We start from the raw sequence: 18,454 nt of genomic DNA, 5'->3' as shown, positions 1-18,454 counted from the left end.
TCAATGTACCTGTATGAAGTTATGTGATCTATATCGTCTATTAATGTTGTGTTGATAAATATCACTGTTTCAGAGAATGCACGTTGATATTCCTGTGCCATTATATGTACACTCAATATAAACTAAAATAGATATGTCGAAATAGATATAACAAAACATGAAAGGTCATAATACAAACCACAATCTTAAAGGTAAAAATATCAACGATGTCTTTAAGCTATAGTTTACCAAATCGTACAAGTTATACCCTATATGTAATATTTTCTATGGCAATCAGATGTACAACAAAGAGCGATTGTACCCTTTTCCAATCTAATCAATTGCTTGATGTATTTTTCATCAAATAACATAGATGGGACAATACCCCTAATGCGCCTTGAAATGAGGAACACAAAAGTCACGTGTAAACAAAAAATCTCTGTGTAGTGATATTTGACACATTTCTATGATAAACAAATAACTGAGGTGAACCATTAGTGTTAAATTAGAAAATAAGGGAACACAGAATAAATGTGTAAAAACCATGGAGCTATGAAATGTGTTCAAAGTATTAAAATTTCAAAGAACTTATTGTGTTAAAATTGGGATTTTTTACCATGAGGAGCGACATCGCAAAAGGATACTCGGGGTTTGCTAAATTACGGGAAAATGAATCACACTTCGTACCCCGAAAATTTAACCACATATGTAAAAATGTCTCAGCTTCGAAACAAGCCATCATACATATACAAGTTTACGATATGGGCTGAGCAACAGAAGAAAACGTTACCATTACGGCCTATGGAATAACAATTGCGCATATTGCCCCATCTTGTGAGAAAGGATCCAGAGATGTCTTAAGCTAATTTCACCTTGTACACCACAGAAAATTGTTAAAATGATGGTTAGTAGTTTTTTATTTATACCTAGTTATCATAAATGATTTCAGATAAATATTATTGATAAAGAACAGCAAAAATTCAATAAAATTTTCACTTTTAAATGCATTACTGGCACGGGGCTGAACACTTTTTTTAGGCACAGTCATAACTTTGTTTACCCCCGAGAGATCCGAAATGAATTGTTTATTCAATTGAAAAAGGCAAGAAAAAACTTACATGTAATATAAATAAATTGTAAGTAAACATGACACAATATAGTCTTTGTTATGCAATTATCACTCTGGTCTACAGGAATAGCTTATAATCAAGGGAGATAACACACTTCACACGAGTAAAGTGAGATACATCATACATGTGCTTTTATCCAATGATTTGACCCTGGTCAGTAGATATCATATGCAAATAAACAGAAAAAAAACATGTACATGTATAAAGAAAATCACGAATTACTATTGTTAATGCACACGAGCAAAACACAAGATATTGTCATTTCTCAGTGAAAAAGGGGGAGGGTCAAACCTTCTTGAACACAATATTGCTATTCAACTACATGTATTAAGCTAGTTAGCTACTACACATTGCTTCTAATATAAACAATTTAAATTAAGGTGGCTAAGCCACAAGGGAGAAGCATTTTTCTTTCTTTGTGATAAAATTTTCAAGAATTAGATTTTTCTCTCTCAATAATACTTATGTATTTAAATTAAATGATAACACAGTTTGAGTTAAATTTTTTTGTCTTATTTCAGTTCCAGACATATCATTACTTTTAAATATGAGATGACAAACTAAAGGTTTTAAAAAGTCCTGAATAACTGGTAAGCATTTTGATTTATTAGGTAAGCTCTAAATTATTTATTTATGGTATTTGTGCAAATGAAATTACAGTCGGTATGTTAAAAATATGCTTATATGAAAACTGTTGCTATGGTCTTGCTATTAAATGAAAAGGCTTGGTTACTGGTCTTTTCGACTCAACATTTCGAGTTAAATCTTGCGTCAACTGATTCTCATGTAACACTGCAAACTCTATTTAGCACTATTTTGATCTGTCATTATTTAATGACGACATAATACGCGTGATGTCACAATGTTTCCTTTAATACCTCATGTGGATTTCTCACTGATAAAGGGTTTTCACTGAAATACATGTAAAAAGCCTTTTTTTCTCAAATAGAATTATGTGAATGGACAAGTTTTGAAAATGTGCACTTCATTGCACTCTAATTACATGATAAGAATGACTTTCCCAGTAGTTTTGAGGGGTTTCCACAGTATTATATACCAGATGTCCACTAGTAAGAATAGTTATTTTGCTGGTTTTTTTTTTAATGAAATCTACATTTTTGCATAATTTCTCTGTCAAAATGCACTTTAAGACACAAGAAAATGTTATAGAATGCTTTAATAGGGTCTGTGTATTGTTATTTAAGGTTATCATCAGAAGTTTTGTCCTTGTTTTGACTAGTAAAGCTATACTGGAAGAAATTAATTATACATGCACGTTGTATTAAAAATAAATGAATATAGCGATAAAAGTGTCATTGCCATATAGTGCTGAAATGACTTTGTTTTTTTTCCGAAATGGACAAAAATACACAGATTTATTCAGAATGTCATACCGATGAAGATCACCTAAAAATATTTGGAAAAATCAGAACTATGGATTTCAATATGGGACAATACCCCTAATGCGCCTTGAAATGAGGAACACAAAAGTCACGTGTAAACAAAAAATCTCTGTGTAGTGATATTTGACACATTTCTATGATAAACAAATAACTGAGGTGAACCATTAGTGTTAATTTAGAAAATAAGGGAACACAGAATAAATGTGTAAAAACCATGGAGCTATGAAATGTGTTCAAAGTATTAAAATTTCAAAGAACTTATTGTGTTAAAATTGGGATTTTTTACCATGAGGAGCGACATCGCAAAAGGATACTCGGGGTTTGCTAAATTACGGAAAAATGAATCACACTTCGTACCCCGAAAATTTAACCACATATGTAAAAATGTCTCAGCTTCGAAACAAGCCATCATACATATACAAGTTTAGGATATGGGCTGAGCAACAGAAGAAAACGTTACCATTACGGCCTATGGAATAACAATTGCGCATATTGCCCCAGATATCCAACCTTACCAAATTTGTTCAAAGGTGTCCAAAAGGTTAACATATATCTTTTTGTATTAACAAAACATGCACTGTACTATGTAATGTATTGAAATGGGTTTTCATTTGATAACTAAGTATTTTAAGCAAGAATATATCTTCCTTATATAATATTCAAAATTAAAATTATATCTGATGAGCAGATTTTTTAACAACACTTGGTACAATGCGATGCTTCCTCTTGTAAAGCATAAACAGATAATCTTCTTTTGTTTGTTGTAATTCACTGCATAAGGCAATTTAAGGCCATCACGATCAGTAAGTAAGACTTTGCTATCTTTCCCGTCATGTTGTATTAACGTCAAGTTGTTTGAGGTCTCACAAGCAACAAATTCGTTCTGATTACTGTCCACTGATAACCCTTTTGGATGGATAATAGACTATTCTTGAAGACCCAGAGTTTTGGTCCTGTTATACTACAACAGTGAACTGTGTTACTGTCGATGTCTGTATAGTATAATCTGTCTCTGGTCGTTGTTATATGATACACAAATAAAACATCGACATCGACTACTATGCCTTGTTTATATACAATAACATACAACTTTTGGTCCTGGTAATATATTCCATAACACCAACTACTACAATTCACCCTCTTCCTTTCACTAGTATATTTAGTGTTTATAATCTCTAGGTATTTAGACAGTCCATATGTAACAGTAATACAGTCGGTATCTACTAATATAAGACTATGCGAGTTATCAGAGACAGAAATGTCACGTATGTGTTGACCATTTTTATTGTATGCCATTAAATAACCAGATCCATAATAGTCTGTAATTATAATTCGGTCTTCTGGTAATACAATGCAGCCAGTGATAGCTCTGTCGGATCCTTTGATAGCAAACTTCTGTTTCAGGTGTAGACTGACATTTTGAATACTTTGTGAAAATCCATGTATCTGTAATTGAGCCTGGTCGAACTTTGCATCTTTTAATTGTAGATTGGCCATAGTTTCAATCGCTTTAATTTCTCCAATCTGTTTTACCTCATTCCCTAAGGAACTGATCACGTGATTGACCTTTATCTCCATTCTGTTTTTCGTACAATTTCTGATCTCTTCTTTGAGTGATCCAATGTTTTTACTCATTGTTTTGTTTGAATGGCGCATTCCCAGAAAAACTTGCAGGTCAGACGCAAAACGTTTCATTTGAAATGTCTGCTCTTTTAGTGTTTCTACCTCTTGCTCTATTTGCCTCAATTGATTCAGAACTTTCATGATTTTAGATTTACAGTTTTCATGTTTTGATTTCAAATCTAGAAGCAGTTTTCTCTCGAGTTTATCCAAATATTCATTTAGATTCTTTCATGTGTCTGTAATCGTTTTCCGTATTGTTTGTTCATCTTGGTCCACATTTGTCAATGCTATTTCTTTGTCGTTTTTTAGATAGTTATTTCTAAGTCTAAGAGTGAAGTTAATTGCTTAGCGTTTTCTGCTGCTTCATCAATGGCGATGACATCAGAAGAGGAACACGATTTATGGTCCGAAGGAATACAGACTACGCATACCGCAATATCGTGTTTCTTGCAATAAAGATCTAGCTTTTTACCTTGAATTCCACAGTTCAGATTCACGGAAATGTTTTCAATTTGACGATAGTCATCAATGGAAATCATCTTGTGGTCTCTAGTTACTTTCATAGATTTGTGGTATTTTTCACATTCTCCACAGAATCCCTCCTCACATATGGTACACCAATCTTTGCATTTTTCGAGGAATCTTCATATCCACACGAACTATCACGAACTACACGGTATGTTCACTTTAGATGCCATGCTAATTTTCCTGCTCAAATATAAGAAACTGTAAGTTAGTTTAGAAGAATTTAACCAGGTTAATTTTTATTTTAAATGATTGTTTGTTGATGATGACTGTACGCTTTAATTTCTTTGCAAGTTTTCATCGGTTAATTGAGTCATATTTAGAGTGCAGAAAAATTTCCAAGTCAATTTATATTTACATGTTGGAGGTGTTATGATTGATATTTTAATCTTAGAAAAAAAATTGTTGTTAAACATTATTGGTAATGAACTATCATTCAATGACTGCGAGGAAGCTCAGATCTGTACTGTGTGCCATCGTGATGTAAAGGATGTATAAATACCCTGATACGTCCGGTCTGTTGTTTTGTTAGATGATTTTCTGATTAAATATGATCTGCTGAGTTTTGTAAAATAATGTTTAATGATGTGATGTCTGAGAATATTGGAGGGTTGAGCAGTCACAAGCATGCTTAACCCGAACACATTTTTTTTGCTTGTCCTAAGACGAATGCATACATTTCGGCGGTTTCTTTTGTTCTTTTTTCAATTAGGGCATAAGTGCATACCTTTTATGGCTTGGTATTTTAGGGCGTGCTATATACGATAAGGGGTTTTCAAATTGTTGAAGGCTATACTTGCCTACATTCACTTTATTTGAACTTTTGTTTAAAAGGTTATATCTTTTTCGAATTTCACAGTCTCCTAATTATTTTTGTGTTATTAAAAATGAAAAAACCTTGTCGAGTTGTTCATAAAAAGATCGAGTTACTTTTCTTAATCTCTTAATTCATTTCATTGGATAATGGCTGTTAAGAAATGTTTTCTTAATTGATTCAATTTGTTTTCATGATTCGTAGGGCATATCAAGCTTAACATGGTGTGTAGACGACTGTTTATTTTTGAAGAGCTATGTTGTTTTCGAGATTAAAAAAAATATATTTTCAGGTTGACTGACAGTGAAGTCTACCCTTTTATTTATCTTTTTTTTTCAGGGAAACAAATAGAGCAATATTACTTCAAATCTTTTTTCTCATCCTACATTTGTTGTTAACCACTTCGGCTATTACATTTGTTGTTAACCACTTGGGCTTTTAACTTTAATTTTATTTGGAGTAATTGCTGCTCTTAACAATGTATGAGACTCAAAGGTGTCGGGCATTGTTCCATTACAATAAACAAAAAGAGTGGTAAAATAAAAACAGGGTAAATTTGAAAATTAAGAAACAAAACGTTTGACATATGTATCCGTTAAATCACATACTAGTTTTGTAACATTGATTTCATGAAGTTATATCCAACAATAAAATTTAGGAACAATGAATTAAAAATTCAAGAATGATATTAAGTTGAGGGTGTAGATGTAGAATAATGGACCAACAAATAGAGAATGCTCACCATAGAGATAGACAATTTTAAAGTTTCGCAGGCTGATTCGGGGAAAGTTTTATTAACTCATGACGTTGATAAACTTTGTTTTTGCACAAAAACGACATGCATTTTCTACAATGGATGCGTCTGGCGTATATGCCCCGTATATCTCATGTGTTTGATTTAATTTCTTGGTCTTTGGAGTAAAAAACAACAAATCATATACATGTAAGTGTCAATATTTTTGTGACGAAAACATTATATCCCCCAAAATATACAAGATAGTCGTAATATATTGTAACATTAAACCTGCAGAAGGAAAATACAGTTATAAAATTGAGAATGGAAATGGGGAATTTGTCAAAGAGACAACAACCCGACCAAATAAAAAAACAACAGCAGAAGGTCACCAACAGGTCTTCAATGTAGCGAGAAATTCCCGCACCCGGAGGCGTCCTTCAGCTGGCCCCTAAACAAATATATACTAGTTCAGTGATAATGAACGCCATACTAATTTCCAAATTGTACACAAGAAACTAAAATTAAAATAATACAAGACTAACAAAGGCCAGAGGCTCCTGACTTGGGACAGGCGCAAAAATGCGGCGAGGTTAAACATGTTTGTGAGATCTCAACCATCCCCCTATACCTCTAACCAATGTAGAAAAGTAAACGCATAACAATACGCACATTAAAATTCAGTTCAAGAGAAGTCCGAATCTGATGTCAGAAGATGTAACCAACAAAAATAGAGAAAATGACAATGATACATAAATAACAACAGACTACTAGCAGTTAACTGACGTGCCAGCTCCAGACTTCAATTAAACTGACTGAAAGATTATTATTTCATCATATGAACATCAGGCACAATCCTTCCCGTTAGGAGTTTAGTATCATACTATCATAACATATATGAGAAAAACATAACACGTGTCATGCCAACAACTGTTTTTAGAATAAATGTGTTTAGTTCCGACGCAAAGACCTTATTAGTGACTCAATATTAACACCAAACTATGCAATCTTTAATAACTTGACAACAGTAACGTAATTATATCCAAAGTCTATTCAAAGGTTTTGTAAGTTTCTGAGGTGAATACTGACACCTTTGTGCTTTATAAAGAATATTTCCATAAAAAATTGGATGTGAAATACCTGAACGTATAAGAAGTCTGCATGTTGAGCTATATTTACGAATGATGTCTTTATACCGATAATAAAATTTAGTAAATGTTTTGACTAGTTTGTGATATCGAAAACCCTGGTGTCATAATTTTTCAGTAATACATAAATTTCTCTCGTTAAAATCTAAAACATTGTTACATACACGAGCGAATCGTACAAGTTGAGATATATAAATACCGTAAGATGGTGACAAGGACACGTCACCATCTAAAAACAGATAATTAACGATAGGAAATTAAAAATCATCCCTTTTATCATAAATTTTAGTATTCAGCTTTCCGTTAGTGATATAGATATCAAGATCGAGGAAAGGGCAGTGGTCGTTGTTAGTATTAGCTTTATTTAAAGTAAGTTCAGCGGGATAAATTTCATTAATATACATACTGAAGTCGTAATTATTGAGAGCCAAAATATCATCCAAATATCTAAAAGTTTTATTAAATTTGTTTATCAGATGTTGTTTTGATGGGTCTTTGCTTATTTTTGTCATAAATTGTAACTCATAACAATACAAAAAGAGGTCCTCAATAAGTGGTGCACAGTTAGTCCCCATTGGAATTCCGATAATCTGACGATATATGGAATCCCCAAAGCGAACAAAAAAGTTAACTATTAAAAATTCAAGGGCATATATAGTAACAAAGCATGTCCAATTGACATAGTTGTTTTGTTTATTACTACTAAAAAATGACCTAAAAGAGTTTGAACATATATATTCACATTCTGATTTTTTGAATGCCCATTTAATTAGGTGTGTGCAATTTTTCTTAATGAGAATGTGAGTTAATGTGGTATACAGGGTAGAAAAATCAAAACTTTGAACAGATTCAAAATCACCAATATCAGCATGCAATTTATCAAGTACTTTCAACGAGTTCTTGACACTCTAAAAGTAATTTATTCCACTATTTTCGAAGGACTTATTTGAACAATTTTTTATAAGGTTTTAATTGTACCAAGTGTGCTGGTAAGAAGAATAGACAATTTAGTAGTTGAACAATGGCCTGAAGACGAAATAAATCTATATTTGTAAGGGGCTTGTGTAGCTACGGAAGCCAATACATAGTTGGGACTTTAATTGTATTTGGCTCTGCTTGTAAAGCGGTGGCTAAACATTATGTTTGTTACAGATTTCGTTTTCTGAAAATAGAGTCAGTTGGAATGTTGGTGAATTGGTGATTTCCTTTTTCAGAACCTGAATGTAAAATTTACGTCAAACAATAATAATATTATTAGCAGCTTTATCTGCCGGGACAAAAACAAATTCCTTGGCTAGTTCTTTTAGTTTATGTTTGATACGAGAAATAGGTTTATTGTGGTTATTGTTAATAGTAAAATGTTCTTTAAAATGTTGAAAACGTATATCAACTATCTTCATTACTGAATTAAAAAAAGAGTCCAAAGATTTTTTGTCAGCTTTTTCCCGTTTTATTCATTTCATACAGTAGGTAAATAAATAATCTGTAATCTGACACCTATAGGTTGCATTTCTGTAAATTTTTGCAATGCAATTTCCAATAGGAACTCCTTTTACGGATAAACTGTACCACTTTTACTGCGAAGTTTTGAAAAAAATCTCTTTGAGATGGAACACAAAGAGCATCATTACTGGGAACCAGTATGTAAACAAAATCAATTTTATATGATTATTCAAGAGCTCACCAAACAAGGCGTGTTTTGAGAAACAGCTGTATTTACAAAGTGCAACCTATATGTAAATTGATATACCCATGGTCTCTGGTTACTATATTTAAATTTGGAAAGATTTGTGTTACCAGCAGCAAACTTGACTAAATAAAAATCAAGATAATTATGCTGGAGTACTTTTTTTTGTGAATTAATGAACGAATAAAAAGTAAAATAACAACAAAAACAAAAACAACAACTGCTAAAAAATACAAATCGGAAAGTCCGTTATTGAATGGCAAAATCAAAAACTTTTGCATTAAAACAGTCGAAAGTAAACAAGTTCAATTTTGATATTGTATTTTCAATCAAATTCCTACATTACAGATAGAATAATAACGTTAACTTAGGAACCAATGATTACAATGATTACGAGAATTACCATGAATTGATTTAGTTATATTCAATAATAAAAAAAATACAACAACAAAAATATATATACATATATGTTTTACATTGACAAATAAAATGATCCTAAAATACAGACAAAAAATCCTGAATTTAAAAACAAATATTGTGTTTTCCATTGGACTACTGTAGTGACAATTTTATAACAAGCATTGTGAATACATACATTAATTAAATTAGTATATTAACACAATGAAGACTTTTGCAACAATGTATTTTCTCTTGGAATTAAATATAAGAAATTTACCAAGTTTCTTAAAACAAATTCTAACAATATTTAAGCTATTGATCTAATAACATATTACTTGATTTAATATGCGGCTATGTGATACAAAAGATGAGTATATAATAAAAGGCTATCACATAGTTGTGAAAGATATCAGCAGTTCCATTACTAACGTTGATGTCTGTTTTTCTTTTACATTCTTTTTGTCGAATGTTAGTTATGTTGTTAGTTTAGTTTAGTAAAACATATTTGAGAAAAAAGTTTTTCAACTTACATTAATCCCTTTTCACTCAGCAGGTGCGAGTGCTGCCTTGTAGCAGTATTAGCCTGCTCTTTTTCAAAATGTACAAGGGTTTCTTTAACATGCAAGGGATATGGAACTCTGTTAAGTTATGTTGCTACTATGAGCAGTACGAAAGGTGACACACGTAAGGCATAATCTGATTAATCCTCCTAGGGTCTCTAAGATCACTCAAAGTTTTCGTTCGGGTTCCTGTTGTTCATTCTTTAGTTCCATATCTAGTGTTTTGTAGCATGTTGTAAGTGTATATTCGAATTTTTAGTTATTTTGCCTTGATTTTGTCAGTTTTGCATTGTTTTTCCGAGCATTATTCACTCTTTTGTGATTTGGTTAGGTGTCTGAAGAATATTTTATGTGGAATTGTTAGATGAATTAATGTAGATTTAAAGTTTTTGTGGTCATAAAAAAAAACTTGTCAAAAAATAAATATGCTGGAAACGATTCACATAAATTGGGATAACTTTTGTTTTTAAACGACTACTTATTATTAGTGCTAAATGGTGGCATTTGGGAAATTAGATACATTTGTTCCGCTACGCCGCTCATTCTGCTCCCTAAATTAAGACATTCTTAATGGATGGTATATCTCACCTGGAAAATACCAATACGATTTTACAAATAAAAAAAGAAAACTCAAATCTATGTGTTGTTAGTGTAAAGTCATAAGTCAGAACGGTTTGTTTTATGAATCATTTCACTTTTATTTTCATGTCGGTGTCATTATAGTATAGTACTTTACAGTATGAATATGGGTTTTGTTCATTATTAAAAACTGTACGATGATCTATAGTTGTTAACATCATCGTCTGTTGTTCTCTTATGGAAAGTTGTCTGATTGACATTTTTACATATCTCCTCGTCTTAATATTGGATACATAAGGCTATTTATGAAATGTATTGTTAATGATTGTTGGTGAGATAAATTACTGTTTCTAAAAATGCAAAATTATATTCTGATTTATAAATGTATTAAATCTAATCTGAAAGTCTACATGTTACATTTATTTATGTGTACTACAAACAAGTCAGTCAACTATATACAGTTGTTTTTGTAATGTGTTATCATGTGACAAACTAAGTATTTTTAGCCACAGTATTTATTCGAATTTAAAAAACAATCTGATGTACAGTAGTTGTCGTTTGTTTATGTAATATATACGTGTTTCTCGTTTCTCGTTTTGTTTATATAGATTAGACCGTTGATTTTCCCGTTTGAATGGTTTTACACTAGTAATTTTGGGGCCCTTTATAGCTTGTTGTTCGGTGTGAGCCAAGGCTCCGTGTTGAAGGCCGTACTTTAACCTATAATGGTTTAATTTTTAAATTGTTATTTGGATGGAGAGTTGTCTCATTGGCACTCACACCACATCTTCCTATATCTAATCACATTAATTTATTCAATGCGATATGTTCGTCTCTTAAAATAAAATAAAAATCTAGCTTCATTTAAATACTTAATGTAGGACAGACAATAACAAACACTTAAGCCATCGATCTAATGTGCGCAGGCATTTTCACGCCACTTGGTACAATGCGATGCTTCCTGTCTTGTAGTTTAAACAGATAACCTTCTTTTGTTTGTTGTAATTCGCTGCATAAGGAGATTTAAGTCCATCACGATTAGTAAGTAAGACTTTGCTATCTTTCCCGTCATGTTGTATTACTATGAGGTTATTTGAGCTTTCACCAGCAACATAGACGTTCTGATTATGATCCACTGATATCCCTCTCGGTGTGGTAATAGACCGATCCTTGAATACCCATATTGTTTGTCCAGTCATACTACAACATTGTACTGTATTACTGTTGTAGTTTGTGTAGTATATCCTGTCACTGGTCGTTGTTATATTATACACCTCTGAAACATCGATATCGATTGTATTTAAAGTCTTCCCATTCAAGTCCATCACTACTATGCCTTGTTCATATACAACAACATACAGCTTCTGGTCCTGGTAAGATATTCCAAAGCAGTAACTACTGCAATTCACCCTCTTCCTTTCACTAGTATTCTTAGTGTTTATAATCTCCAGGTATGTTCCATATGTAACAGCAATACGGTCGGTATCCACTAATGTAAGACTATGTGGTTTACCAGAGACAGGAATGTCACGTATGTGTTGACCATTGTTATTGTATTCCTTTAATATACTACATCCATTATAGTCTGCAATTATGATTCGGTCGTCTGGTAATACAATGCAGCCAGTGACAACCTGGTTTGATCCTTTGATATCAAACTTCTGTTTCAGCTTCAGATTGACATTTTGAATACTTCGCGAAAATCCATGTATCTGTATCTGAGCCTGGTCGATCTTTGCATCTTTTAATTGTAGATTGGCCGTACTTTCCATAACTTTGATTTCTCCAAACAGTTTTACCTCATTCACTAAGGAGTTGATCACGTGATTGACCTCTATCTCCATTCTGTTTTTCGTACAATTTCTGATCTCTTCTTTGAGTAATTCAATCTTTTTTCTCATTGTTATGTTTAAATGGCGCGTTCCTAGAAATACTTGTAGGTCAGACGCAAAACTTTTCATTTGAATCGTCTGCTCTTTCAGTTTTTCTACCTCTTTCTCCATTTGCCTCAATTTATTAAGAATTTTCAAGATTTCAGATTTACAGTTTCCATGTTTTGATTTCAAATCTAGAAGCAGTTTTCTCTCCAGTTTATCCAAGTATTCATTTAAATTCTTCCGTGTGTCTGTAATCGTTTTACGTATTGTTTGTTCATCTTGGTCCACATTTTGCAACGCCATTTCTCGGTCTTTGATACAGTGTTTCATGTTGTCTATCGTTGTTGAGATAGTTCCTTCTAAGTCTAAGAGTGAAGTTGATTGTTTAGCGTTTTTTGATGCGTCATCAATGGAGATGACGTCAGAAGAGGAACAGGATTTATGTTCTAAAGGAATACAGACTACGCATACCGCAATATCATGCTTTTTGCAGTATAGATCTAGCTTTTTACCATGAATCTCACAGTTCAGATTTACGGAAATATTTTCTATTTGACGATAGTCCTCGATAGAAATTATATTGTGATTCCTCGTAACTTTCAAAGATTTGTGGTTTTTTTCACATTCTCCACAGAATCCCTCCTCACATATGGTACACCATTTCTTTGCGTTTTTCGAGACATCTTTATATCCACATGGACCACACAATATGTTCAGTTTAGATGCCATGTTATTTTTCCTGATCAAATATAAGATGAGTAAGTAAATAAGAAGATCTATAATTCATTGCGGTTAATTTTTATTTTAATTGATTGTTGTTTAATGATGGCTGATATATGTTAATGGGAATTTTTATTGTTTGTGAAAGTCATATTTTAAAGTGCCTAGAGAAATACTCAACAGTCAATTTAAAATTTATCGTATTTTAAAGGAACATATTTTATAATAGATACACAAATAATACTTTATAAACAGTGTGTGTCCGAAAAACTTTTCTGGATTAACCTACATCAAGATCGCATGTGTGTCTAATATGTGTCAAAACACGTGAAGAGCAACATGAAAAAAGTATTAGATGCGGTTCTGTATATAAAAATACCCTGCTACGTCCAGTCTGTGTTTTTGTTAGATGATTTTTTTTTGCTTTGTATCGATCTGATTAGTTTTTATAGTATTTTGTAATGTTGTTATGTTACGGGAGGGTTGAGCGCTCGAAACCATGTGTAACCCCACTCATGCTTTATGTGCTTCAGATGCAAGTCAGATGCATGTAGTTCAGTAGTTGTCTTGGTAAAATTGTTTTGTTAAAATTAGGCCGTAAGTTTTCTTAAGTGCATATTTCTCATGTTGTAGCCTTTTAAATATTATAAGGGTATTTCTCGTTGTTGAAGTTTGTACAGCTACATTTGTATCTATACTTAAATAAACTTCATTTGTATATCTGTTCAAAAGTTTGACTTTTTCGAATTGCAGTTTCACAATCTCTTCATGCTTTACTATTGCATTTGTCGATTTATTTATAAGAACTGTAAAGAAATGGAAGTAATTGCTCAACTTAACAATGTATATACTATTAAAGGTGTAAGAAATTTAATTTGTTCCATTACGATACGATTACGATATGAAAAGGGACATATAGTTTGGAACAGCACCTCCTAAATATTGGGTTTGGACATCCCCCCTTTTTTAATGGCTTGATCTGCCTCCACACCTCGGATTAACAGAGACCCTACTGCCCAACCTTGTATACTATAAAGCCAGTGACCAAAACAGCAAATCTCTATCAAATAATGATAACAGTTCTGTTAGACAGTTTATGTTATGAAAATATGTTGACTCTGTTACCAATTTCAGTACACATTTGAATGGAACCCTAGTTTCGTCAGATTTAGCAGATAGTTTCTGCATATCATCAAATGAATACCAAATAATTCTTTTAGAGCACGTTAAACTATAACCTTTTTAATACAAAGACAATGGTATTGAAGGGATAAGCTTACCGTGGTCGATCGTGTTATGACTGTGTTTATTGTTGTGGAAAATCACTAAGGAAGCTAGTTACATTTTTGGTTTCACTTTGTTATTTAAAAATCTTATTCACACTATATTTAATGATATATTATAACTGTTATTTACCTGTGAATATAAACTACAACAGCAACAGGAAAACTTACGATACTATTTCTCCCAACTTTCGTTTCTATCGTCAGTCACCCTCATAAATCACATGACCTGTTTGTGTAGACATTAAAAATATGAAAAACGCGGGTAAATTTGAAAATGAAGGGGAAAAAACGTTTGACATATGTATCAGGTCACACAAAAGTTCTTTAACGTAGAGTTCATGAAATTATATCACACATTAAAAGTGACGAAAAATGAAATACAAATCCAAGAATGATCGTATTTGAGGGTGTAGATGGAAAGGGGAAGGGGTTTACAGAATAGAGAATTATGAACCAAAAAATAAAGAATGCTAAAAGAAAAGAGAACAATGAGCAAAAATTATAAAAAATCAAATAATACAGATATGGAGCATCCCCCTATTCAGATCCTCATATGCTGTTTACCATACTGATATGGAGCATCCCCCTATTCAGATCCTCATATGCTGTTTACCATACAGATATGGAGCATCCCCCTATTCAGATCCTCATATGCTGTTTACCATACAGATATGGAGCATCCCCCTATTCAGATCCTCATATGCTGTTTACCATACAGATATGGAGCATCCCCCTATTCAGATCCTCATATGCTGTTTACCATACAGATATGGAGCATCCCCCTATTCAGATCCTCATATGCTGTTTACCATACAGATATGGAGCATCCCCCTATTCAGATCCTCATATGCTGTTTACCATACAGATATGGAGCATCCCCCTATTCAGATCCTCATATGCTGTTTACCATACAGATATGGAGCATCCCCCTATTCAGATCCTCATATGCTGTTTACCATACAGATATGGAGCATCCCCCTATTCAGATCCTCATATGCTGTTTACCATACAGATAAACAATGTTGAAGTTTCGCCGGCTGATTCGGGGGAAAGATCCATTTACACATGATGCTTGTCAACCTTTTTTTCACTGAAAACCACAACCATTTTCTACCATGGATTATGAACAAACACAAAACGAACGCACACTTAAAAAACCAGTTTGGTCAAATATAAAGTATTAATATAAACACAACTTAAAAAATATAAACTAAACAAAATTTTAAAGAAAATGACATTTGATAAAAAAAAATTAAAAAAAACCGAAAAAAAAACCAATGCTTTCAAAAGAAGTTCGTTATACGGGTGCGACTTGATCCGACCAATAAGTCACGTGGAAACGCAGCCAAGTACAATTCATACTAAACAGCAGATTGGTACGCTTCTTCAAACTTGAACAAAATCACTGATGTGTACAACTGTTGTCCTTCCTTTAACTGAGTTATAATATATTAATACAAAACGACTTTAAAAGGATAATTTTATTTGACCTCCAGATATGTCGCGATGATAACGCTCTGAACAAACCAATAAACATTATATGAATGGTTAATGGATAGGGAACTACTTATGCACATCGAACTGGATTGATTACGGAGACGGGATTATGATTGATGATGAGAAAATAAAAGAACTTTTGATTATTAAAATAAAATAAAATCAGAATATAAGATACGATTCTCAATATTTTGCGAACAAATGTTTTCAAAGTACTGCCGGCGTGCCTTGATATGTTCTATATATAGTAAAGAATTCAAAAATGGTCATTTAAAATAAATGCCAAGTATACAATATAATTCTGACCTAATAATGCGAAACAAAAATAGTGTAATCGAACAATCAAAACGGTTCGGGAAAGATTAAAAACAATACAAAACTAAAAAAAAAAAAAAAAAGGGGGGTGTAAGAAAATTAAACGATCATATTTTCTGCCACATAACGGATTCGTGATCATTGGTGCAATGATATGACATTAGCCGGTTAAGTATGTAACCTAGATCGCGTCTTATATATATATAGATAAAGGAAGATGTGGTGTGAATGCCAATGAGACAACTCCATTAAAACAACAATTTAAAAAGTAAACCATTATAGGTCAATGTACGGCCTTCGACGCGGAGCCTTAGTTCACACCGAACAACACGCTATAAAGGGCCCCAAAATTACTAGTGTAAAACCATTCAAACGGGAAAACCTACGGTCTAATCTATATAAAAAAAAAAAGAGAAACGAGAAACACGTATAAATTACATAAACAAACGACAACGACTGTACATCAGATTCCTGACTTAGGACAGGTGCAAACATTTGCAGCGGCATTTAACGTTTTAATGGATCCAAGCCTTCTCCCTTTTTCTGTAACAATAGCATAACATCACAACATAGAATAACACACGATAAAATATCAATTGGCAGACTTAACTCAATCAAAAAAAGTAAATTATTAGACATGTTATGAAATGGTATATTTACCACGCTGAGGTTGACAACTTGCACTTTAAATGTGGGGACTGTGTCAAAACACGAAAGAGATTACCTATGTTTACATTGAATATTATTTAAACAAGAGGCTCTCAAGAGCCTGAATCGCTCACCTGATTTTTTTTTGTTTAATCTCTCATCAATGATTATTTTGGCTTTTCACTTTATTTAAATGTTCTTTGAATCGTCCTATTTTCTTCAAAAGCAAAAAAAAATCATTTTCTCCTATGTTCTATTTTAGCCATAGGAGCTATGTTTCTTGACATACAAGGAAATGAAATATAAAATTTATACTAGATACTCTGAAATTCTAAAACTCATTTAGCCTAAGTTTGGCTGAAATTAATACAGCAGTTTCAAAGGAGAAGATTTTTTAAAGTAAGTCAACATGATGAACAAATTGTGAAAAAAAGTCTTTAAAGGGCAATAACTCCTTAAGGGGTCAATTGACAATTTTGGTCAAATTGACTTATTTGTAGATCTTACTTTGCTTGACATTTTTGCTATAAACAGTTTATCTGTATCTATAATAATATTCAAGATAATGACCAAAAACTGCAACATTTCCTTAAAATTACCAATTAGGTGGCAGCAACCCAACAATGGTTTGTTTGATTCATCTGAAAATTTCAGGGCTGATACATCTTGACCTAATGAGCATTTTTACCTCCTGTCAGATTTGCTCTAAATGCTTTCGTTTTTGAGATATAAGCCAAAAACTGCATTTGACCCCCATGTTCTATTTTAAGTAACGGCGGCTATGTTTTTTGACGGATCAAAAATCGAAGCACACACTTTGTGCAGGATAATCTTAGGAACAATCATGCTAAGTTTCATCCAAATCCATTCAGCAGTTTCAGAGGAGAAGATTTTTTAAAGTTAGCAAATATGATGAACAAATTGTGAAAAATTGTCATTAAAGGAAAATAACCCCTTAAGGGGTCAATTGACAATTTTGGTCATATTAACTTATTTGTAGATCTTACTTTGCTGATCATTTTTGCTGTTTACAGTTTATCTTTATCTATAATAATATTCAAGATAATGACCAAAAACTGCAAAATTTCCTTAAAATTACCAATTAAGTGGCAGCAAACCAACAACAGAATGTCTGATTCATCTGAAAATTTCAGGGCTGATAGATCTTCACCTAATGAACATTTTTACCCCCTGTCAGATTTGCTCTAAATGCTTTCGTTTTTGAGATATAAGCCAAAAACTGCATTTGACCCCTATGTTCTATTTTAAGTAACGGCGGCCATGTTTTTTGACGGATCAAAAATCGAAGCACGCACTTTGTGCAGGATACTCTAAGGAACAATCATGCTAAGTTTCATTTAAATCCATTCAGTAGTTTCAGAGGAGAAGATGTTTGAAAAATTGTTAACGACGACAGACGACGACGACGACGACGACGACGGACGCCAAGTGATGAGAAAAGCTCACATGGCCTTTTAGGCCAGGTGAGCTAAAAATGCATTGATCCTTTTGAAGCAAATCCGTATGGAAC

At 32.7% G+C, this 18,454-nt stretch overlaps 1 protein-coding gene across 2 annotated transcripts; it reads right to left on the bottom strand.

The window, feature by feature from the left end:
- Nucleotides 1-9,567: 9,567 nt before the first annotated feature.
- LOC134708557 (uncharacterized) lies at nt 9,568-14,698 on the bottom strand. 2 transcript variants are annotated; one of them, XM_063569199.1, is made up of 2 exons: nt 14,594-14,698; nt 9,568-13,196 (listed from the first exon to the last, which is right to left on the bottom strand). In XM_063569199.1, the coding sequence occupies exon 2, from the start codon at nt 13,184-13,186 to the stop codon at nt 11,513-11,515; it is 1,674 nt and encodes a 557-aa protein (XP_063425269.1). In that variant the 5' UTR covers nt 13,187-13,196; nt 14,594-14,698; the 3' UTR covers nt 9,568-11,512. The 2 variants fall into 2 exon arrangements, with proteins under 2 accessions (XP_063425269.1, XP_063425270.1); XM_063569200.1 differs by lacking the exon at nt 14,594-14,698 and adding an exon at nt 14,458-14,502.
- Between the last annotated feature and the right edge of the window lie 3,756 nt (nt 14,699-18,454).

The sequence above is a fragment of the Mytilus trossulus genome, chromosome 2 (genome assembly GCF_036588685.1).
Source record: "Mytilus trossulus isolate FHL-02 chromosome 2, PNRI_Mtr1.1.1.hap1, whole genome shotgun sequence".
NCBI classification, from domain to species: Eukaryota; Metazoa; Mollusca; class Bivalvia; order Mytilida; family Mytilidae; genus Mytilus; species Mytilus trossulus.
Note: the sequence above shows the minus strand (reverse complement) of the source record. Positions and strands in the feature narration are given on the sequence as shown.

Coding starts and splice junctions, on each gene's coding strand:
- LOC134708557 (XM_063569199.1), bottom strand. CDS start 13,186: ATGGCATCTAAACTGAACATATTGTGTGGTCCATGTGGATATAAAGAT.